At 35.4% G+C, this 25,178-nt stretch overlaps 1 protein-coding gene across 1 annotated transcript in view; it reads left to right on the forward strand.

Annotated features, from left to right (window-relative positions):
• ESF1 (ESF1 nucleolar pre-rRNA processing protein homolog) overlaps positions 1 to 20,896 on the forward strand; it is a 61,524-nt gene extending 40,628 nt beyond the window's left edge. The window contains exons 10-14 of the mRNA XM_063100227.1: positions 4,382 to 4,503; positions 7,271 to 7,358; positions 16,697 to 16,773; positions 18,348 to 18,494; positions 20,071 to 20,896. Coding sequence (XP_062956297.1) covers positions 4,382 to 4,503; positions 7,271 to 7,358; positions 16,697 to 16,773; positions 18,348 to 18,494; positions 20,071 to 20,364 — 728 coding nt within the window. The 3' untranslated portion in view covers positions 20,365 to 20,896. The remainder of the gene's footprint in view (positions 1 to 4,381; positions 4,504 to 7,270; positions 7,359 to 16,696; positions 16,774 to 18,347; positions 18,495 to 20,070) is intronic.
• The last annotated feature ends 4,282 nt before the right edge of the window (positions 20,897 to 25,178 follow it).

Consider the following 25,178-nt stretch of genomic DNA (forward strand, 5'->3'; position numbering starts at 1 on the left):
AAAACAAGCTATGGCCTCTGCCCTCATAGATCTTGCATCCTAGAAAGGGAGATAGCCATTAATAATAATTTTTTTAAATCATACAAATAAACATAAAATTGCAACTGTGATAAATGGTAGAGAACAGGAGGACATGGGACAAAAGTTTAGAAGAGGGATTTATAAAAGTTCACAAAAAAAATTGTTGAGATCATGAACCAGGTTCAAAACACTTTAAATCTTCATCTTTCTCAATAGAAAGATTGATAATTTGGTTTATCCAATATGCTTTAAGGATACCCTGTGTACATAGTCACTTTACCTTACCCTGGAGGGAAAAATGGCACTGGCAAAGATTCTCTTACTTATCTGGACCAAGTATCCCTATGACTTCTGTTACATGAGTAAATGTGTCCTTCCTTCTCCCCATACTGTTGGGGATAACGGGCCAGTATGAAGGGGTGCCTTTGATGGCAGTGTTCCTCAGGGCATGGCCTGTGGTTTTCCTCTACAAAGTCTTAGACCCAGAGTGAATTCCAAGTTTGGAGTTTTGGTGGTAGTGGTGGTAGTTAGTTATATTTTAAAAGCTGCTTTTGGAATTGAGTATTACATGGTCTGATTTATAACACACAACCATAAAAAAAGATTGGGCCATAAGTGCTCATAAATATTCTCAATGGATCCTAAGTCCTCACTTAAATAAAAAGTGCTAGTTTTAGCCTATATCAGAAATCTTAAAATTTGTGTTTTGTTTTTATAAACAAAGCCAATTATACTACCTAGTTGAATTATTGTAAGTTATTTATGTCCTGCCTTTTGAAGACTTTTCAAATATTTCAAATGAGTAAGGTCAGAAGATTTGAATGTATACTCTTGTTTTAGTGGATTTTATAAGGATATTTAAAAGTATTTTTATATGTATGCAAACTGCCAAAATAATTCTGAATGTATTGTGCATAAAATAATTATTGTCATAATTGAGTCATCTGTGTTTGAAAGGGGTTTATGCCCCTTATTTTGTAGGATTATTGATGTTATTTTTAACTAATTCGGCGGTCATTGAATATACACTTAAAATTTCTAAAATTTGTGCAAAACTAAAAACAGTTATAATGAAGTTGTTTTTCAGTCACATAGTGGCTGCTCTCAAATGAGGTTAAAACTGTCTCTGAAGAATGTTCTCGTGCATATGCCAAGAAGCTTCTGGGATGGGCATATTTTTAAGAACTTAGAATATAAACAACTGTGATCTGTGGCAAGAGATTTAAATGACCTCATGAGGACAAGAAGAACAAAGCATTTTTAAGTTATCATGGTGGTTTGTTAATTCATTACAATATGTTTGTCATTCTCCTATTTTGGTGTATTGAGTGAAAGCCAGGCAAAAAAATTATAGACTGTATTAAACTGAAGATACTATTTCTGTATTGTTGTAAACAAAGTAAGTACCAGAAAAATATTGTTTCCTAAAAGTAAATGTTTCATCAGTTATTCTAGAGATATAGATCCTTCCTTTTTTTTAAAGCCACACGAACCACTTCGGGATAAAGGCCATTTATTTAGATATAAAGTTTTGATTCATTTTCTGTTGGATAAAATATGGGGGATGTGTTCCAAACATGAAAGATCAAACACTTGGCTTGAAATAAGAATCCCTTTCTTCACGACAGATCAATTAAGTGTTTATTAAGTACTTACTATGTGTCTGGCACTATGCTAAATATTATGGAATACAAAGGAAGTTGACTGCTTTTGGTCTAGTTGGAAGAAAAGCCCTACGCCAATGAAACTATAAAGTGGAAAGATATTATATAATCAAGTACCAAATAAAATAGCACATCTCTTATGAGGTACAAATAATAACATGTCCTTTCTTTTCAGAAATGACTTCTAATTATTGTCTAGAGCAGTTGTTTTCAGTCAGGTGTGATTTTGCTCCCCAGGAAGACATTTGGCAATGTCTGGAGGTGTTTTTGATTGTTACAGCTGGGGCTACAGGCATCTAGTAGATAGACCAGAGATACTGCTAACTATCTTACAATGTACAGGATAGCCCTTCACAACGAAGAATTACCTGGTTCAAAATGACAATAGTGATGAAACTGAGAAACCCTACTGTAGAACCTACAAATGTCAATGCTGATAAGTTTTGAAGTTGTGGGAGACAGACTCTTTCTTCCTCTAGAACTTTTCAGCCCCTGTAAATATTCTTTACCTGAGGCCCTTGGATCCTTACACAGAGATGATCATCAGGTATCCACAAACCCTCTGAGCATCGTACGTGAGTTTTTCTAGTACAGTGTTACAGGGAGAGAGTCTGTAGATTTTATCAAAATCTCAAGGTATCCATGTCTCCAAAATGGATTGAGACATCAAATGAGTGCTCTAGTCACCTGAAGGAGGTGATAACACAGAATATTCCTTAGCATTTTGCTGAGGTAGACGTAGACTTTAAGACTCAGAGATCAAAATTAATCTGAAAATACTTTTTTTGTTGAAAAAAATTTCTATATTAATTTAATGCTTTGAAGTAATAAAATCTTAATGAGTGAGGATTGTAGAAGAATATCAATTATTTTATTTTGTTATTTGAAATCAACTTGTTTTATCATAATTTGCTATTTTCTACCTAATGAAGATATCAATTTACATTGCCTAGCTGCTGTTTATTTGTTGAATCATTCAGAGATCTGGACATGGTTTTATATAGCCTACATTCCTCCTGAACACTGTTTAATAAAGTGAATTATGTTTTTCTTATAAGAAACATGTTTGAATTGAGAATTGTGTTTCTGATTTGGTATCCAGTAAATAAGAGATCCTACCAGCAGTATGTTATAAATACAAATCTACATAACCTTGAGTGTACATATAATTTAATACTTTTTTAAGTCATAGAAATTGGAGATTAAGTCTTGGCCTAAAAGCCAAGGAAAGGACCTTAGAGATCATCTGTTCCAGCTGTTTCAAACAGTTCTTTGGGGCCCAAGGCCCAAAAGCACTGTTTTCTGTTGTTTTATATATTTGGACTTCTACCAAATATTATTTGGGAAGGGGTGAAGGAGGGAAGATGCATTTGGGGAGAAGGGGTTGTATACATCTGATCTAGAATAGCCTCATTTTGCAGATAAGGGCCTAAAGCCCAAATCTCCAGATTTTATTCTTTGGCTACATTTCATTATTCTGTAGGTCAAACCAGCATTTTAGATGTATCTGGTAATAGTGTAGAGGATGACCAGGAGTCATTTCAGCTGTGCAGCTTCCTAGCTGCGTGTTTTTAGACAAGTTCCTAAATATTCTCAGTCTCTGTATATTCATCAGCAAAAAATAAATTATAATATCCTTAGGATTATTTTCACTTTCTTAGGATTTAGACTGTATCTTGGAAGATGATCTGGATTAACCAAGTCTCTCTTAAGAGCATTTCAAATCATTCCATTTTTTTTTTTTAATGAATTTCGTGTCATCTGAATATTTGAAGACCCACCTCATTTCCACTTATCCATGTCCTCCAAAAAATAGTTCAAAATAAAACAAACATCTTTATTATCAAAGGGGACAGCAAAGTAGTTACATTTCCTTTAGTTGGGTCTTTGTAGACTGATCAACCTTGGTGCTTTTTCTCCCACCTTCTCACCCCACTCCAGTTATTACATAAGACAGCTAGAAACATGAATCAAGAACAGCAGAATATAGGAACAAAGACCTTTAGAGATGAAATATAAGAGCAAATAACTGTATTGAAAGAACGAAACCATACAAAGTAGAATCTGAACTTGGTTATCCTTTTGATCTTGCTTAACTATGTGGCCTCACAGAGTGCTTGAGGAGAGATTATGAGGATTCTTTCCTCCAGGGGTATTTCAACAGGGATTGCCTTACTGATCACTTCTTGTTAGTCACATGTAGTTACCAGGGAACGCAGGTTTTCACTTGCGTGACAGAAGCAAATAGAGGTAGTGAGATTAAAGACGAGAAAAACCACTTGTCTTTTGCTACAAAAAATTAATTAGTAGTATATCCTGAGAAGATTTTGTTCCAGATTTTTTCCTAGAGGTGCAAAACGATTAAGTACAGTATAGAGAAATGAAGGTTGAATCTAAATAAAGGATTTTTCTTTAGTGGCTTGATCGTATATCAAGTTGCTGGGCTTGTTTGTTGGTTTGTTTTGATTGGTTTGGTTAGGTTTATTATTGTTGTTTGTTATTAGGATACAGCTTTTAGAGAAGTTGTTTGCATGTCACTCTATGATCTTGGGGTATTACAAATATTTGCTGTTGTATGTTGTCTTATTACTCTATGAAATATGTATAAATTAAGTTTGTTTTGTTTTTGTAAATTGCATTTGTAAGTGATTGAGAATATAACATTTTAAACTAAACTATTTGGATATTTTCCTCAGGTCTTAAAGAAAGTGCAGAAGAGATGGTCAAAAACAAATTGGAAGGAAAGGATAAACTAACCCCTTGGGAACAATTTTTGGAGAAGAAGAAAGAGAAAAAAAGACTGAAAAAGAAACAGAAGGTATCAGGGATAATTATGACCAAATATTTATTGAATACTAGCCATGTATCAGAAGGTACCAGGTGGTTGGCATCTGTTATCACAAAATGTAACCACTCACTGGAGTAGGCCTTGTTATCATCCCAATTTTAAGAAAGAGGAAAGTGAGAATCCAATAGGTTAAGTGTTTTCAGCAAGGCCACAAAATGGAGTACAAAGCCTGGCAAGAGCCCCTAGCCACCTTAACCACTCTGCTGTAATACTTTACATACTACCTAAATAAAGTAAATAGTTTAATTGCTATCTAGATGTAAAACAGTATGGTTCCATTCTGTTTTTGAGAGAGATACATACACTTTTTTCCTTGAGAATGTATGCATATAGAAGTTTTTAACATGAAAGAAATTATGCCATACATTTCTACTTTTCAACCTATATTTTTCACTTTTTAATATTATCATATGGCTCTTTCAATATCTTATTGTCATGAAATCCCTTTATCAAGAATATTTCCTCTATGCTAATATGGTATCTATAGAAAACATGATTTTTACTTCCATCATTCAGGGGTTAGCATCTTTTCCAGAGTTAGTGTCCTCAGTAATAGCAGAGATCACTATGGTTTTTGCCACTAAAAATACTCTGCCTTGTCACTGAAATGCAGCATTCTGGCAATAGTGTCATTGCCTTACCATGTTATTACTGATAATCACAAAATCTTACAATTTGAGGAATCTTAAATGATTAGTTCTAGTTCAACCCTGTTGTTTTATAATTATAGAAAATTAGGTGATTTATCTGAGGTAACACGGTTTGCCAGTGGCTAAGCTGAGACTAGAATCCCCATGATCTCTCAGTTCAGCATTTTTTCTACTATACTGTATTATTCCTCTGTATACTGTGTAAGCTTGTAGTGCTTTTGGTACTGCTGTGACTTTCAGTGCTGTAAAGGTAGACAGGCTGCGAAGTTGAATGATGCAATGAAATAATTTTTGTGCTTCTGTCATAGTCAGCGTTTGTGGAAAAGGATAGTAAAATGGAGAAATGGGGTAAGAGCCTTGTCCCTATTGACATGCTGCCTCTATTCTTCCCTAAAACTTGCTTTAAAATTAAGTAGGCAATAAAATGTCTTTTAAATGGAATAACTCCACAAGTGGTTAAGCTATTAGTTTATTGGAAAATTTTCAAGTGGGTCTTTATGGGGTCAGTAGTCACTCTGAGACTTTTAGCAGCTGTTCTGTCTGATTTTCATTTGCTAGGAGCTTTGAGTTTATCTTGTGCTTTTCTTTTTCCCTTCATTGGGATAAATCTGAACTCATTTTATCAACAACATTCAAAATACATTTGTTAAGTGTCCAGAGTGTTCTGCACTCTGTGTTCTGTACTGGACTTGATGACTCCAGCAGATCCCTTCCAACTCCTCAGGTTCTCTGCATATAGAAAAGTTTCAAGAATTTTTTTTATGTTAAAAATATTTTTGCCCCCTCTTGCGTCAGTGACTTCAATTTTGATATTAAAAAACTATTACTGGGGCTGGCCAGTTAGCTGAGTTGGTTAGAGCATGGTGTTGGTAACACCAAGGTCAAGGGTTCAGATCCCTGTACTGGTCAGCCATGGGGGGGAAAATTATTATTGGAGAATGAATCCAAGTATATGTGCCATGGTATTTAGTATTTTGATCTAACTTTCGTTTAGATCTATAAGCAGTTAAATGTTTGAGTAAATATGTAGTTAATAATCTCAAAAACTCATGCTACTACTGAATCCATTATAATAGTTTGGTGAAGAAATTCTTAAAGGTCCTTGTTCTTAAAAGGATGTTAATATCAAAATGAATATTCTTTAGAGCTTAGTGGGTCTTCTTGTATGAAGGATGATGGTTAGCAATAATGCATTCTAAACATTTTTGTTAAAATGGCTTAGAGATGTTTTAGATTCCTGGGGATAAATTCAATCTGGTTAGTCTGATCTTAGTTCATATATGTTCTCTTTATTTTATAAGCTTGATTGCTTAATTTAAATATACTAATTTAGTAGACAGCCTATTCAAATTTGATTAGAGAAAATTTAACCAGCAGATTTGCTTAAAAATAGCCCAGCAGTTTTCAGGGGTAGATGACACATAAAACAAGATAATTATTGAAATTGGGTGATGAAAACGGGGTTTATTACACTATCCTTAACTACTTTTGTACATTTTTTTAAATTTCATAGTAAAAATTTTTTTCAATTAATCAGCAAATGAATTGTTTACTCTTAAATAAGTTTAAGAGGTAACCCACAGTGCAGTACTTGACACTACTGATAGTCACTGACGTTTCTCAGTTTTATGAGAGATACGGTTATCTCTTCATTGATCATCCATCTAAAGGCATTCTCCTCCTTTGAATGTCTGTTTCACTTTATTTGTGTGTCTTCCAGCATGTCCTATCTTGAATTATTATTAATTATATATATCTGTTTACGTGTCTAATTTCCTTTAATAGATTGTAAAATTTTTGAGGGCAGAAATCATGTATCCAATAATTTTCATTTCTCCCAAAAACCCCACATAGTTTCATGCATTTGTTAAGTATTCCATAATTATTTGTTGAACAGACAAAATAATGACTTAAGTGGGAGTTTTTTATAAACTGGTTTATTTTAAAAACTGATTTAGTTTTAGATTGAACTACTTAATTTTAAAAAAATACGTGATTTATCTAAGGTAACACAGTTTTTTCACACGCATATATATTGTAGTCCTTATAATAATGAAACTGTATGTATTTTTACGTTCAACTTTAAGGCTCTTGCTGAAGAGGCCAGTGAAGATGAACTTCCCTCTGATGTTGATTTGAATGACCCATACTTTGCTGAAGAAGTTAAAAAAATAGGTAAGCCAGCCCATATTTATAGTTTTCAGTTGAAATCTAAAGAAAAAGATGAGATGGATGGAAACAATATAAACTAATCATCCTTTTAAAATTACTTGAATTTGTGTAGCTCCCTTAGTGGCTTATAAGCAAGTCTGTCCTCTGAGGTTCCCATTGGTCATATTGGGAAGGGTCGGCATGTCCCCTGTACATACAAAGAATAATATTCTTATAGGAGGCTTTTGGTAACATGGTTAACTAGGTATTGCTTTCTGGGAAATATCTTTAGAACCAGTCAGATTGACTCTATAAAGGGAAGAAAGGAAATAGAATAATCATCATCTTGTGTGCTTTTGCTGCTTTTTTATAACACAGTTTGGTCTAGGTCTCTCTACAAAGACAATGAAGAACTAGAGTATGAAATGAATTTGTTTATGTGTTTACATTGATGTGTGTATAATGTTTTAAAATATATACATGGAATTGTAGTATAAATGCCTTTTCTGCTGAAATGTACAAAAGCATCTATGTGTCATTTTTCCTTTTGCATTTATGTTAATATAGCTAAAAGCCAGCTTTCCTCTTACCCCTCTTTCTCCTTTGAGTCCCAAAACTATCTGGTATCTAATTTTCTATGTTCAGGGAGCCCTGTTTCTATTGTGTATGCACCACTCATTCTTTCCTGAATGCTTCCATTCTTACCTTTTTAGTGTGTGTAAATGTGTTTGGTGAGGTCCAGGCCATACTTGGACAAGCCAGTACAGAGAGAACTATGAGCACTTTCCAGTTGTTCTCATGCATCTTGCCTTCCCCTAATCTTTATACCACACACATGAAACCCAAAAGGCTTGCTCCTGGAGCAACTCCAAGCTGGCATTGTAAAGAGAAGGATTTTATGAAGTTTTTCTGCTTCTTATCCCTCGTGACTAGTGGCCAGAATAGCCCTCAACAGGAAAGCTAAAATTGCTCAAAATTATTTTCTGGTTGTTATAGCCTTTTAGTACTGACATTTTATTGATTAAAGGAGGTCAAGATGAATAAAGTCTGTTATAGGATATGAGATTCTTGGGAACTAAACGGAAATGAAAACTTAGCATATTCTGCTTTTTATCATACCTGAACAGTCATTTCTAGAAGATGATGGATTTTAGCCTTTATCCTCTGGTTTCAGGAAACCAAGTTTATAATGGAGAAATGTGAAGCATTATAGTTTCCTTGTTCTCTATCCAAAGTGCTTCATTTGGCATGTGAGTTCTGGTCAGATTGCAGAACTCAGGGTAGGATTCAAAGAGTAAGTTAAATGGTTTGATGGCTTGGGCTAGCCAGTTTCTTGGAATCAGCACATTTAAATTGTGAATAAACTTTCCCTAAAGTTAGTAACAGAAGTTCCACGGAAAAAGGTATAGATAACATTTGCTTGCTGTCAGTGTACTTTTGGTTTCAGAATGCTTCCTAGAAGTAATTGTTTCTATCTGGGCGCAATATTTTCTTTTCTTTCTTTCTTTTTTTTTTAAGGAAAAAGAAAAACAAAGTCTGCAATTTTTTTTACATAAAATTTAGGGCCAGAAAATGGTTGTTTGTTCATTCTGTGAACAAATATTTTGATTGCCTATCAGGTTCTGGGCACTCTGCTAGGCTAGAGATACAACAGTAATAATTTTAGTAAGATTTTGTCCCTCAAGGAGTCTGGTGTCAGAGAAGACATGCTAAGCAGATAAACAAATAATGAAGAGGTAAATGTTTGAAGGATGTAACTGGGAGGAAGGAGTTAGGAGAGTTTACATAGGGTAGGAAAGAATGCTTCTCCGAGATAGTGATGTTCCAGCTGAGACCTGTAGAATGAGAAGTCAGGCATAAAGTGCATTGCAATTGAAGGAAAAGTGGGCAAAAAGGCTGTGAGGTGAGAAAGAACGTGTCGTGTGTGTTGGAGAGACAACAGTGTGGCTGGAACATGGTCAGAGAAGGGAGTTCAATATCAGGGCATGCCAGAAACACAGTCAAAAGTGACCCTAGGCTTTCTTGTCCTGAAAGCAAATTTGGGTTGTACTCTACCGACGATGGAAAGCCACTGAATAGTCTTTAAACAAGGATGTGACATGATCTGGTATATAGTTTAACATATTACTCTGGTTCCTGCAAAGGGAACAGATTAAAGAAAGGCATTGGTGAGAGCTGGGAGACCAGGCTTTTGCAGAGGTCTAAACAAGAGTTGATGGTAGTTTATATGGCATGCCAGTGATGGAATTGGAAGGAGAAAACAGAATGGAATTCTAAATATATTTTTGAAGTAGATTTGCTAATATATTTGGATCAGGAAGAAAATTAGCTTAATTCCTAAGGTTTTGGTTTGAGTCTCTGGGAGAATGCCCTTCCATTCCCTGAGTTAGGAAGGAGTGAAAAAACATTAAGTTTGGGTAGGAAGCATATAGGTACATTTTGGCCATAATTGCTTTGAGATGTCAATTAGATATCCAAAAGGAGGTGTTAGATTGGCATTGAGGTATGAGTATCAGAGATCAGCAGAGAAGTCAGAGTGCAAATATAGATTTACATATCGGCAGCATATAAATAGTACCTCAAACCATGGAGCAGGAGGTAGAAAGCACTGATAAGAGAAAAGGATGCAAGATTGGGTCCTGAGGTCAGGTGAAGCCTTCATAAGGTATTACTCTGTCATGCTGGAGGAGGCACTACCTGGAAGGTTGGGGAAAGCTTAAGAAACTGAGAAGGAGCAGCCGTGAAATAGGAAAAGCATAGGCATTGTGTCATGTGAACCGAGAGAAGAATGTGCATAGAGGAGAGATGTGATTGTGTCAGGTGCCGCTAGTCATACAGAGAAGTGTCTTGTAGACACTTGGTGAGGTATAGAGGTCATTGGGTGACCTTACATGCAATTTCAGTAGATTAGTGTGGTTTAAAGTAGGAGTGAGAGGTGAGGAAGTAGAGACTGAGAATGTAGATCATTTTCCAGAACTTTTCCTGCGAAGGGAAGCAGAGAAATAGAGCAGTAGCTGAATGTGGGTAAAGAGAAGGGTTTTTTTTTTTAAGGTATGAGCTTTTAGGACTTGTTTTAATCCTCTTGAGATTGCTCTATCAGAGAAGAAGTGATTGAGATACAAAAAATGGGGACGATAAATGCAAGGGCAAAGTCCTTGAGAAGATAGGAGGGTAGGACCTTGAGCACGATGGAGGTTTGGCTTTGAAGGAGTCAGGATGCATCTTTTTTATCAGGAGAGAAGACAAAAAGTAAGTACTAATGCAGGTAGGAGGAAAGTGAGGGATTTTCCTGATTGGTTTGTGACTTTGTACTGTTTTTTATACATTTGCAGAATTTCAGATAATCTGGGTGGGCAGGTAAGGTAAGAACCTGGAAACAGATCATTCTAGGAAGAGTTACTTCCTAAGGCAATTGATGAAATGAATTTTCAAATTTAAAGTAATGTTCTAGTCAGGATAGCTGAGAATGGAGAAAGAAGGGGCATATAAATCTGAAGTCCTGTCCAAGGGCAGCAGTATGGGAGGCCTAGACAGAAAAGGAGAAAACCAGTTGAGCCACACAGTCAGGCTGGTCCACAAAAGGAACATGTACCTTTAATGCCAGACATGGCTTCTCACAGGCATAATACAAAGCTGTGTGCACTCATTCATTTATGTATTCATTCAGTCAACCAATAAATTATTGAATGTCCATATCACCCAATCTACCCATATTACTTTCAGCATTTCATGGACGATATTTATATATGAGAATGATATAGTTCTTTCCCATGTATTTTTGTCTGACTACCTAGAGTATAAGTGGGCTTTCAAAAAATATGTGTGTTAAATATATATCATGTATATTCTCAAATAGATGGATTTAATGCAAAGTTTTCACTCAATTTCCAACTTTTCCCCCCAAGAAAAACTAAACTTGCATTTAACAGTATCCAAAAGATATAAAGAAAAATAAGTGTTGAATATTAACATTTTATATTCAGTGATCCAGGAGGGTGGTTTAGAGGTTAGATGGAAGCATGCTTGTAACTTTAAGGAAATGGATTTCTCTAAGGAAGTAAAAAAGAAGAGGTTTTTACATGTCTTCTAGGTGCAAGGCTGTATAGTAGGGAATCTTAAGGAGAGTTGGACTTTGGTTTGGAATTCACCTATTTGTATATATTTTTATTTTATTTTATTTTATTTTTTGTGGGGGTGGCTGGCCAGTACAGAGATTCAACCATTGACCTTGGTGTTTTCAGCACCACGCTCTAACCAACTAAGCTAACCAGCCAGCCCTGTAATATATTTTTTAATTTAGATATAAAATAACTCAGGTGACCTATATTGGTGTATTAATTTATCACCACAGTATTGCCTTGATTATTAGTCAAGACACGTTTTGGATTATAGTACCTTGGAAGTGAAATATAGTCATTATCTAAGGACATAGACCGTGGTTTTCAAAAATATTTAAGATATAATGAGTTTAGCTCACCTGTGTTTGGAAGGATATGCAGTTCAAATTTAATAGTTGAACAGGACAAAGACATTGTAAACCAGATAAAATTGAGTACATTTATAACACCTATGCCCTATGCAATCCGATAGAGCTAAATTTATACGCCTTTCAAAATTGAGTTCATTGATTGATGGCCAGGCATGGTGTTGGTTCAGGTTAGTAGCCAGTGTGAGTGTCAGAGATCTTTTATAATTTTTCCTTCTATTTTTTTTTCTCTGTGCTGCAAACCTGGTATCAAATGGAAGTTTTAGAAATATAATGTACCTCTAAGATGATTTATTTTTTCTTTTAGAAATTAAATATTGCTTATTGCTGTCTAATTGCATAAACTTTCTAATAAGATTTTGTTTTTGAAGAAGTAGGACCAAAATTAAGTACATCACTATTTAAAATGTATCCTTTGTCTTAGATATTTGATAAACCACCATGAAAATCTAATAATGGGGTACACATATTTTATTCATTCAACCAGTATTTTGAGTGCTTACAATGTACCACTTGTGTGTTTTACAGTTTACAAATGCTTTTATACACATTCTGTTCTCTAATCCATACTTCAGCCCACTTTATAGATGAGTCAACTGAAGCTCAAAGAACATAGTTGAATTGCCCAAGGGCTAAGTTGTAGCTGGTAGAATCTGAATCCTAGTGGGCTTCCCTTTACTTTTTGTAATTCTGTAAGCACGTCTTAAAGACCAGAGCCAGCATCAGGACCCACTTGTAAAAAGCTGGGTGTGAGAAATTGCTGGGTTTCCAAGCAAATGCAGAATGTCCTGGCCTAGAGGAGAATTAACAGACTGCATCTGCTATAGGCAAGTGATCTTGGATGCAGGGACTTGCTACAAAAAAAGAGTGAATCACTAGTGAGCTTACCACTCCTGTCTGGTCAGTATTGAGACCCATCTGCCCTCCAATGAATTCTCTTAGCTTCTTGCTCACATGAAGTGCTCAACTAAACCCTCTGGAGGAAGTTTTTTATGGAAACATTCTTTGACATTACAAGTAATGGAAAATGGGATTTCCTTTATTTATTTTACAGATCAATTTTTTTACAGCACATCTTTTTCTGTAGATGTATTCTGTTATATTTTTTGCTTAAAGGGATAGTGGCCCCAGTAAGGGTTGTTTGGATTTATTTTATTTATAGAACTCTAACATCTGATTTGGGGTCTCTATTAATATTTGACAGCAGTCCCAGGAGAAGTGGTTTCTTACGTGCCAAAAGATTCACTAAAAAATAAAATAACATTTTAGAACAGGAACTTTCATTTCCCTAGTACAGACAGTCCCCCACTTATGATGGTTCAACTTAGATTTTTCAGCTTTACGATGGTGTAAAACCTTCGCAATTTTGACATAATGTATGGTATTCAATAAATTTCATGAGATAGTCAACACTGTATTATAAAACAGGCTTTGTGTTAGATGATTTTGCCCAGTCGTAAGCTAACGTAAATGTCTTAGCATGTTTAAGGTAAGCTAGGCAAAACTATGATGTTCGTTAAGATAGGTGTATTAAATGCATTTTCAACTTAGGGTATTTGCAATTTACGGTGCGTTTATCAGGGCATATTTATCTTTTGTCTAAACAATTCAGTCTAGCACACAGTGAATTCTTTGTGAGGAAAGAAATTTTCATCACGCTAAAATTGAATATCATTTTTAGCCTTGACCATCTTGGAGACTCTTTTTTCTCCCTTCCTGCAGTCTTCCTTTCAAGTTTATTTTTATGACTTTTCACCAGGTTGTTATAAAATCTGAAGTAGTTCATGTGGGCTCTTTGAAATTATTTTCCACAGCTGTATATGACGATCTTTATCTCCTTTATTTATTAATCATATTCAGCCTGATTTTTGTCCCTGCCACAGAGCGATCTTCTGCATATGTCACTTGTTCGTTCATGTCAAAAGGAGCTCTTGACTTGAGAGTACAGGAGCAGAGGTAAACTTAGGGATGGAAGTTCAGACCCTAAGAAAGTGGAGCCTTGGTGATACTGACATATGTAAATACATACACATACTTTAAGACAGAGAAAAGATTATAATCTTAAGGTAGATACATCATTTCCTGAAAAACATTTCACATAGGCCCAAGGAAGATTTGCACTTTAGGGAGAAGGGCTGTATACAATAAATGATTCTTCTTAGAAGTGCAAAACAAATGCCTTGGTAGCCCTGAGGGGTGAACCTGGCAGCACATTTATGCTGGCATGTTCTCTTGTCTGGGCATGTCTACTGCACAGATCTGCATGAGTATAGCAGGGACTTAATACACAGGGAGCAGTTTCTAAAGGCTCTCAAATTTAGGCTTTGCTTTTCCTCTTATACCTCATTAGCTGCAGTTCTTCAACCATCATTATATATTCTGTAAATTTAACTTTATTTCACAGCAGAATGCATTTTAAATGGAAAGGGCTATTAAAGACAGAATGACATTTGATATCGAAGGAATGTAGTGTAGTGGTTACCAGTAGAGAGCCTGAGCCAGAGAGCTTGAGTTTGAATCATGGTTCTTTTGCTTACTAAACCCAAGACAAATTACTTAACCTCTCTTTGCTTCAGTTTCCTCATCTACAAAATGAGGATTATAAGAGATAGGGAAATCTATCCCATGACATTGTTTTGAGAATTAAGTTAATTAATATACATAAAGTGAATAGAGCAGTGCTACTGCCTGACACACAGTTAAGTATGTTGTGTTAATTGACTGTAAGAGACCATTGTTTTTTTTGCAGTGGAAGGACAGGCAGTACGTAGTTTATCCAAAGAAGACAGTGTCCGGGCAGTGCAGAGAAAATCGACATTGTGCAGTAACGTTCTAGAGTAACAGAACATGGCTTTGTAGATACTGAGCCTTCCAACTTGTCATACTAATCTTTCATACAATACTACCCTGACACCAACTCCCTTTGAACCTCTCCCACTCAAAAAGGCACAAAAAGGGAAGAAAAGGTCTGGCATCAGCACAATCACCAAAGACCCCAGCACATTTGATATATGTGTAGTCAGACTATAACAATAGTAATAGCAAGCACTTACAAAGTGTCTTTTACAGTTTTTTGTTTCATTCTCAGATTCAGTCAGTGTTCACACAATGCATTTAGTTTTGTCTCTTTAGTTCACTGTGATCTAGAAGACCCCAAACACACTTTTTTCTCCCATAACATTGGCCTTTTCAAGGGTAGTGATCTTTGGAATGTCTCACATTCTGGATTTATCTAATAGTTTCTTGTCCCTCAGTCTCCTGTATATGCCATAAACTGGAAGTTAGACTAGTGGTTCAGTAGGATTTATGTTGAATGATTTTGGCAAGAATACTTCGTAGGCAATGCTGTATCTGTCATATTATATCACATGGGGTTGGGAGATGTCAGATTGTCCCATAGAACACTTGATTAAGGTGGTATAGTGCCCACCAGCGGATCTTCTTAGGTTCTACTAGACCGTTGAACTCAAAAGACTTAAGTTGGTCACACTTGGCTCTCACAGGTATTCGGGCAAGGAGACATGTGACAGAGCAGCGTGTGGTGTTTCTCTTCAGTAGAGTCGTCGCAGCAGTCCACTCAGCAGTATAGCTCAGGTACAAGGAAAGGAGACACAGTTTACAGCAGTCACTCCAAATCAGAACTGATATCTTTTTAACAGTGCCTAGGTATAGCCTCCAGATCCTTCTTATACCAGTTACAGTAGTCATTGGATTCAGAGAAGCCCAAAGTTATGAGCATTTAGAGACCTCTATACATCCAGTTTTCCAATCACGAACCACTTTTACCAGAAGTAGTTTTGCCTGGTAGTAGAACTACAAAGTTAACTGAAGATCAAATTTGTCTTTAAGAAAGAGAAAAGACTTTGTTAAACTTATACTTGTCAAATTGTTATTGTAAAGATAGGTTTTTCATTTTGCAGATGAGTTTTTAAGGGACAGAGTGTTAAGAGTTTATATATTCAAAGTCAAAGTTCCTTTCTCTTTTTGATTTTTTCCATTGTTCTTCTGATAAGAAAATAATTTCTCTTATTTAATATCAAGTAGCTATTCCCTTGTATTTTCTCATAGGTTGCTTTTGGTTTTTGGTGGGTTGTTTTTGGCAGCTGGCCGGGTCTGAACCCTTGACCTTGGTCTTATAACACCACACTCTAATCAACTGAACTAACTGGCTAGCCCATGTTTTGTTTTCTTTTGTTTTGTTTTTTAAATGTTTAGTTCTTAAATCCACCTGCATTTTATTTTCCTGTATATTATGAAGTAAGGCTATAACTCAATTCTTTTTTTCCAGTATGAAGTAAGTTGCCCAGCACCAGTTATTAAACAAACCCTTCTCTTTCCACTGATGCACAATACATTTTATTATATACTAAGCCATATTGTTCCATTGTTCTCATTATATAGGATAGTAAGTTTTTTGGTTATTTTCACTTTTCAGTACATTTTAGTACTCCATACCACTAGTACATCAAATATACCTTATTAATCTTTATAAAGATTTCCTTGAACGGAACTTTATTTAGAATTCCATTAAATGTCTCTGTGAGTTTTATTATGAATGGATGTTGAATTTATCAAATGCTTTTTGTGTCTGTTGAAATGATCTGTGTTTTTTCTTTTTTAGTTGACAAAATAAACTATAAATTGCATTCAGAAGAAATTCTTCATAATATGCAGTCACCCCATCCCAAAGTATTGTATTTATTTCATTTGTATGCCTATAGTCTTCTTTCAGTAATATGTTTTTTCTTCAGTTAGTTTTGACACATTTATTGTTAAGATTATTCCTGGATAACTTGCATTTTTCCCCCTAGTATAAACAATTTGTTGCTGATAGTCCTATAATTTTTAACCCTCTTATCTTTGTTTGTTGTGCCAGGTATAAAGAAAAAATCAATGAAGTCTGCAAAAGAAAGTACATCTCCAGAGGAAGAAACTGAGATAGAAAGACAAAAGGTAAAAAACATGGTCATTGTTACCTGCTTAGTGGATAATAGAGATATGCAATTTCAGTGAACTTATCCACATGAGTTTCTAGTGTCCCTAATTTAAAAAGTAACTTATTTTAGCAATGAGATTTATAAATAAATTACAAGATACATAATTAAATATTTTAGCAGCATAGTTTGTAAATATCACTTTTCACTAAACATTATCTCTCCAACTAGTACAGAGTTAAATTTTACCTCAAATCAAGGGCATGTCCTTTTATTATTAAGAGGAAATTATTTCATTATTAAAAACCCTTACTATATTGAGATGGAAAATACTATTAAAACCTCCATATAATATTGCCATAAGTTTTAATTCAATCTGAATCTGTTCTGTAATATAGACTTTGCTATTACAGCTTATCAAATGCTAATTTCTGTTTTTATTATTGCAAACAACATAAATTTAATGTACAAAATTACAGTCTTTCTTGGAAATGCAGGGAACCTTATGCTTCATTGACCCTATGGGTCCAAAGTCATACACTTTATTGGCACAGAGTTATATGTATTTTTGGTGAGGCAGAAATTGGAGTCAACAAAGCCCCTATGACTGAAGTTCACATCACTGTTTAGTAGTGAGCCTGACTGGCCACCTATACCCTGCATCTTAATGTATCTTCTATTCTCTGTTCATTGCATACAGTAATGCTCGTATAGTTATTTAAATAACAAAGAAAATCTTTGTGGAAAATGACTCTAAAAAGAAAGCCAACTGCAAGTGCCAGTGGTGGAAGTGAAAGGAAATTAAAACAGTCTAAAGTGATAATATAGGAAGATACATAAAGGTTTGGGAGCTTACTTTGTATTTTCACTAGTACACATGGTGGTTTACTTAATTCATGAGGGTTTCCATTTAATCCTGTGGCTGGTAAAAAAATACCTATTTAGTAGAAACAGACATTATAGTCGATTTCAGAAGCAAATACTAAGATCCTGCCTTCATAGAAAAGTATCAAGATTGAAAAAGCAAGAGAAAAAAAGAAATTCTCCTTGTTGTTAAAGTATATGTTTGGAAAATATAATTTGTATCACAAAATAAGTGCTTGCTAGGTTTAATGTCATTACTTAAAAAGAACAAAGTGAAAATGAAAAATTTTTATTTGGAGGATTTGAGGACTCTTACACTAAGTGAAATATGGTCTAGGTATTAAATACAAGCTTTCACCCTTCACCTGCTCTGGATGATGTTGCTTCCAGAGATTCTGCCTTATTGCTTTATGAAAATCTCTGGGTTTCTTTATGCATCTTAGTAACCCACAATCAAGCTGGCCGGTTGGCTCAGTTGGTTAAAGCACAGCCATGTAACACCAAGATCAAGGGTTTGGATCTCCATACCAGCCAGCCGCCAAAAAAAAAAAAAAAAAAAAAAGGTAATCCACAATCAGTTTACAGATGACAGATGTTACTCCGGAGCTTTAACAATTGAGTTCTTCTTTCATCTCCTTTCGTAGGCATAGGGGATATCTGTGCCCCATACTCCTCTTTGGGAACCAAAAGAAACATTTGTACATTTGAACTTTTTTTTTCTCTCCATAGGCTGAAATGGCTTTACTCATGATGGATGAGGAGGAGGATAGCAAAAAACACTTCAATTACAACAAGATTGTGGAGCACCAAAATCTTAGCAAAAAGAAGAAAAAACAGCTCATGAAAAAGAAGGAATTATTAGAGGATGACTTTGAGGTAACCAGGGACACAAGTCATTACCCTCTTAAAGTTAGAGTTAAATCTCAAGTCAGCTCTGGAGATAGAAATTGAGTGTAGTCGAAGTAACCCTTGAAAATCTGTCTTAGGAAGGGCCTATGGTGGGGCCAAAGCCACCATCTTTTAGTCCAACACAAGCAGTTCATCCCCAGTGTGGATCATATCACTGTTTCTTTGGTTGAGCACCAGGTAAAGTAGTTGATTTGTATTTTGGTAGCCATGCTGCACCAAAAATATGTAGCTTATAATGTTGAAAATCACACATAGCGTGGTGCTCATGCTGACAAAGATGTGCTTAATTAAGCCTGACTGCAGAAGAGCAGGTTCATGTCACATTGGGTCACACTCAGCTGTGTGCAGTGGCCAGCACAGTAGGCTGTGCTGTTTTAATTGCTGTGTTTCTTGTTTCCATCACTCCTTTTTTCTCTTTTTGCTGAGTACATAATGTTAATGGCCGCAAAGACTCTGTGCATGAGTTTTTTACAGAAAACCTACAGCTATTAGGAACTACTTAACAACTTCCAACCATTAATATGGGAGAATAAACCCAGAAGGAGGTAGGGGAAATTTTGTATTTGTTTGAAGAATGAAGAGGAGCCTATAGATAACTTCTAGGTAGCATGTAGAGAGACTTTGAGGCCACTCTGTAGCTCCAGTTCCTGTGAGTCAGTTTCATATATGATTCTGTTCCACTGAACTTTTTAATGAGTTGATTTTCTTATGAAAAACAAAGAACAATTTGTAGTCAGATTTTCTATTATGAGATCTGCCTTCACACATTAATAATCATGCATAAAAATATTTTTCATGAGCTTTAAATTCTTGATATTGCATCTCTTGGCCTCCCTATAACTAAATAAAGCTACCCTCTGTCTCCAGGTGGACTCATGTTTCCCATGCTTCCCTTTCTTGCCTGCCACCCCATGCCTGGCAGTCCTCAAAGACCTGATTGGGGTTAAGGGTACATTCTTAGATGTAGAACCACAATGTTTTTATAGAAGGATAGAAGATAAGTTTGGCCAGACCTTGGTCTCAGGGGTGGATTCTTTCCCATAGTGGTCTTTAAATCTCTTCATCTATGAATCATTCTCAGTAGCTACTTATTTTTGGCATCCGGGTTAAAATTTCTCAAAATATACTCAGAATGCAGTGACTTTGTGTAAAAGTACAGCAGAAGATGACCTGATTGGCTTACTTATGTTAGCCAGAAATTGATTTCATGCTGTAAGCATGGGGAAGCCCTGTCTTGGGAACCACTTCTACATTCATTCAATCTAAGTGATCATTGTAGTTACAGGCCATGATATATATAACCACTAGAGTTCTAATGAATAGATTGTTATTCTGTGATAAGAACAGTGTGCCGTGCACATTATGGTCCAAGGGTAGGCCTTAAAACTCCATTGAAGATCAGTTGGAAAACAATTTTCTGATGATCCAGTACAAAATGCTGAAATTTGTATTTTACATAATCGACAACTCACTGACTTGTATTTGGCCCCCATTTTGAGACCTTTTGGTTTACTAATTTTATTTCTTTATTTTGGATTTACAGGTAAATGTTAGCGATACACGGTTTCAGGCGATGTATACTTCCCACTTGTTCAACTTGGATCCTTCAGATCCTAATTTCAAGAAAACAAAAGCTATGGAAAAAATCCTTGAGGAGAAAGCCCGGCAAAGAGAACAAAAAGAACAAGAACTTACTCAGGCAGTAAAGAAGAAAGAGAGTGAGATTCAAAAGGGATCTCAGAAGAAGTCCATTGATCCTGCCTTGTCAATGCTGATTAAATCTGTAAAAAATAAAACAGAGCAGTTTCAAGCAAGAAAAAAACAGAAAGTCAGATAACTGAATATTGTTTCTTAGGGGACTGAGAATGTGTTCTCCTAAAGTACACAGAAATACTAGAAGGAATATTTTGGGGGAACAAAACTACCTTTCAGGAATGTGAATAAGATCTTATTCTGACCATAGTAAAATTTTTTTTCATAAATACTTGTACCTAATTGTAGATGATTGACAGATTTGTACTGTATATTTTCAAAGATTAATTATAGTTAAATTACCTGAATTGTAGGATTTATAAAATGTTTATACTTTCTGAAATTTAGTTTCGACTAGTAGAAGGTTATTCTAAATTAGCTTTTTAAAAGACTTTACCATTCTGTGTAAAAAGAGAGTAGTATCTATCTTAAGTCTGTGTAAAGGTAGGGACAATTTGAGAATGTGTTTATGCAGAAGGCAGATTTAGATAGCAATTGAAATAATTTATTTTTTTAGCCATAAAGGATGGAAGCCAAGAACTTTGTTGTTTGGTCATATTTAGTATAGTTTGTTTATGAAGTTAATTTGTAAATAAAAGTACAAAATATTTCTATTATTTTGTATCTGATTTATTTCATTTTATGCACCTCAAATAAACTACTCTGGAAAAAAATCTGAAAAACTGACTTTAACTCTTTAAGAGGACAAGTCCATGGAAAGGCAGTTCCAGGTTTGCATTGCTCATAATCGCATTTGAAATGTTTGTGAGCTCTCCAATGGCTTTTCTGTTAATAAAACACACCTTCAAGGCCTTAACGCAAATGGAAATAAATCCATAATATGGTGGCTTCTGAATGGCGGTAGGAGTTTGACCAGGTTTGTGGTTAATAGTAAACTTAACATTTTTGGTATAAATATTCAAACTTACCAATGTAGCATTTTTTTAAAAAAAAATAATTATTTCATTATACTCCTGTTGATACTTTTTTGTGTATGTGTGTGGCTGGCTGGTAAGGGGATCTAAACCCATGACCTTTATGTTGGAGCACTACTCTCTCCCAAGTGTCCCAAGTGTGCTAACTGGGCAGCCAGTGTAGCATATTTTTTAAAGAGTAAAAGGATGCAGAACTCAAAAGTGATATCAAAATAATAAGGAAATATAAACAGTCTCTGGAAGGGGAAGAAGAAAAGACCACATTTAAATTCTTCAGTATAACAGTGAGAAAAATGCAGAGTGTCTAAAGAGGGAATTGTGGTTTTATCATAAAGTACTGACATTGTTAGGTTATTCAGCAAAATAAAATAGTGTTTCTGTTGATACATGTGTGAACTTCCCAGTATTTACTCATCACTGAAAGGTCATGAATCTTAACATGTTTATGAGTATAGTCTTTAAACAATTCTATAATGTTTCTTATTTCATTCTATGCAAGGAAAAAGTTTTGTGCTCTTTAAGCTGTTTAATTATAGTGTAGGGATTACTCAGTTTGATTTTAAGGCTCCTGTGAAACAGTCCTTTAGTTGTTTGGTTTGGCTTTTTTGTTTTTGAGCCCTTTGTTTCTAAGTCACTGCATGTGGTTGTAAAATCTCATATTACTACTCAGGTACATAATTATAACAAATAAGTTGAGCACAGAAGTTATATACAACCCTGTCTCCTTTTCTCAAAGAATTGATTTTTTTATATAGAAAAAATGAGAACAGCATTATCAGGTACTACATTGTGTTGAATGTTTAAACATTCTATACCAAGAATTCTAGGGTACTCAAATTATTGCTGGTAGTGAAATTCAGGATAAAAAATGGGCACCATCACAATTCAGCAAACAGGTGAGGATACCTTTGGTAACTTAAGGTCACATTTATTTGGATTTTTAATTGTTGGGACCATGGATCTACGCTATCATCTAGAAAGAGTCATAAGTGACTCAATACCAGTGAAGCTCTGGTTTCTCAGAATTTTATTGAAAGTCTTGGGGATCAGCTTGATATTATCATTGCTATTTACTTTCTGAGGGAGATATCTTAGAGATACAAGCACTCATTCCATATTCATTGCAGAGTAGGCCAATATTAGGTAACCTTTTTGCTTTTTCCATACATTAGAATCAGCTGGTGAGTCTTAAAAATCCCAGTGGCTAGGCTGTATCCTAGACCTATTAAATCATACCTATGGCAGTAGGATCCTGGCATCATGAACTATCCAGGTAATTCCAATGCACAGCCATGGTTGAGAAGCACTTTAAAAGAAAGAAACCTAAGGAATTTGCTTTTGGGTTCACCAGATCAGAGACTTGAATGAACCTAGTATTAGCTATACCCATTAGCTCTTGCTGTTTAACAAACCACCCAAAACAGTGGCTTGAAACAGCAAACATTACTTCTTAGGAATCTCTGGGTTGGCTGGGCAGTTAGGGGTCAGCTCAGCTGGGGCTTGTTGAGACTCCACATGTCTGAGAACCCAACTGAGATGATTCTGGGATAGCTAAGCGATCTATCATCCTCCAGTAGGCTAGCACAGGCTTCTTTACATGGTGGCATAGGGTTCCCAGCTGCAAGAGAGTAAGTCCCAATGCACATTTTCAAGCCTCTCACTATCACTGTCTCACATTTGCTGTTTGCCCATTGGCCAAAGTAAATCACATAACAAAACCCCAAATCGACAAGTGGCAAAGTTGCAATGCAAAGGGGTATACAAACAAGGAGGTGTGAACAAATTAGGGGTTATTATTAAAGCCATCTACACGTTACTTAGGTTTCCTCCTCTGTGGAAAGGGGATTTACCATCTATTGGTCAATATAAAACATGGTTATTTCCAGTTTCTGGCAATTGCAAAGCTGCTATTCATGTATAGGTTTATGTGTAAAACACTTTCCTTGGGTAAATATCTTTAGTGGATCATGGTAAGTTTATTTAACTTGATAGTAAACTACAAAATTATTTACCATAGTGGTTGAACTATTTTACATTCCCACCAGGAATATATGAGTTTCAGTTGCTCCACATCTTCACCAGCACTTGATATTGTCAGTTTTTGCTCATGTTGGTTTTGGTTTTGGTTTTGCCATTCTAATAAATGTGTACTGATATTTCATTGTGTTTTTTTTTCCCCCCATGACCCATAAAGAAACTGGATCATTGTGGTTTTAGTTTGCATTTCACTAATGACTGTTGATATTGAGCCTCTTTCAATGTGTTTATTTTCCAGCCATATATATTCTTTGGTGAAGTGTCTGTTCAGATCTTCTGCCCTTCTTTTCTCTTTCCTTTATTTTTTAATTGGATTTCTTATTTTCCTATTGATGGAGTTTGGATGTGTTGCCCCTCCAAAACTCGTGGAAATTTGATCTCCAATGTGGCAGTGTTGGTAACTGATTGAATCATGGGGGCAGATCCCTCATGAATGGATTAATGCTCTCCCTGGGAGAGGAGGGGTAGTGAGTGAGTTCTTGCTCTATTAGTTCCCACAAGACCTGATTGTTTATAGGACCCTGGAACCTTCTCTCTCTCTCTTGCTTCCTCTCGCCATGTGATCTGCTCATACCTGCCAGCTGCCTGCCGCTTTTCCGCCATGAGTAGAAGCAGCCTGAGGTCTGTGCCAGATGCAGCTGTCCCAGAATCGTAACCAAATAAACTTCTTTTCCTTATAAATTGCCCAGTCTCAGGCATTTCTGTTATAGCAACACAAAACAGACTAAAACACCTATTGTTGAATTTTAAGACTTGCTTATATATCTTAGATACAAGTCATTTGTCATATGTGATTTGCAAATATTTTCTCCTACTCTATGGCTTTTCTTATTCTTTTAACAGTCTTTCACAGAACAAATTTTTTTTTATTTTTATGGAGTCCAATTTATCTGTTTTTTTCCTTTAAGGACTGCCTTTGGTGTCATATCTAAGAAATTTTTGACTAACGCAAGGTTACCAAGACTTTCTTCTATGTTTCCTTCTAAAAGTCTTATAGTTTTATATTTTACACCTAGGTCTATTCTACATTTTAAATTAATTTCTGTATAATTTGTGAGGGTTCAGCTGATGTTCATTTTGTGTGTGTATGGCTGTCCATTTTTTTCCAGCACCATTTGTTAAAAAGACTATTCTTTATTGGATTGCCTGTGTACCTTTCTCGAAAATCAGTTGCTCAACTACCAAAACTTGACCAAGATGTAATAGATAACCTGAACAGTCCTTTAGCCATTCAAGAAGTTAAATTTGGGGCCGGACCATGGCTCACTTGGGACAGTGTGGTGCTGACAACACCAAGTTAAGGGTTAAGATCCCTTTACCGGTCATCTTTAAAAAAAAAAAAAAAAAGTTAAATTTGTATGGCAAGGAATTGGTAAAGGGCCACAAAAAATGATTATGTTATGTAATGATATGGTAATAAAAAAATGTTTTTTAAAAATAAATGAAACCTTAGTATCACACACACACAAAAAGTTAAATTTGTAACTTAAAAGCTCCAAAAAAGAAATTTCCGGGCCTAAATGGCTTCACTGGAGAATTTTACATAATATTTAAGAATAATTAACACCAATTTTACATGATCTCTTACGGAAAAAAAGAAGAGAGAATACTTCTCAACTTATTTTATGAAGCCAGTTTACCAGTGTATCCTTGATTCAAAACCAGACAGAGCACAAATAAAGAAAACTAATGATTTTCATTGTTAGTTCTAGAAATGTCATTGAAGTCTAGAGAATCAATCTGTCTCATTAATTTAGACATAAAAATCCTCAACAAAATATTAACAAATTAAATCCAACAATGTGTGAAAAGAAGTATACACCACGACCAAGTGGAAATTATTCCAGGTATGCCAAGCTGGCTCAACATTCAAAATCAATCAGTGGAATCCACCATATCAATAGACTAAGGAAGAAAAATTGTATAA

This window comes from Cynocephalus volans, chromosome 1, assembly GCF_027409185.1.
Source record: "Cynocephalus volans isolate mCynVol1 chromosome 1, mCynVol1.pri, whole genome shotgun sequence".
NCBI classification, from domain to species: Eukaryota; Metazoa; Chordata; class Mammalia; order Dermoptera; family Cynocephalidae; genus Cynocephalus; species Cynocephalus volans.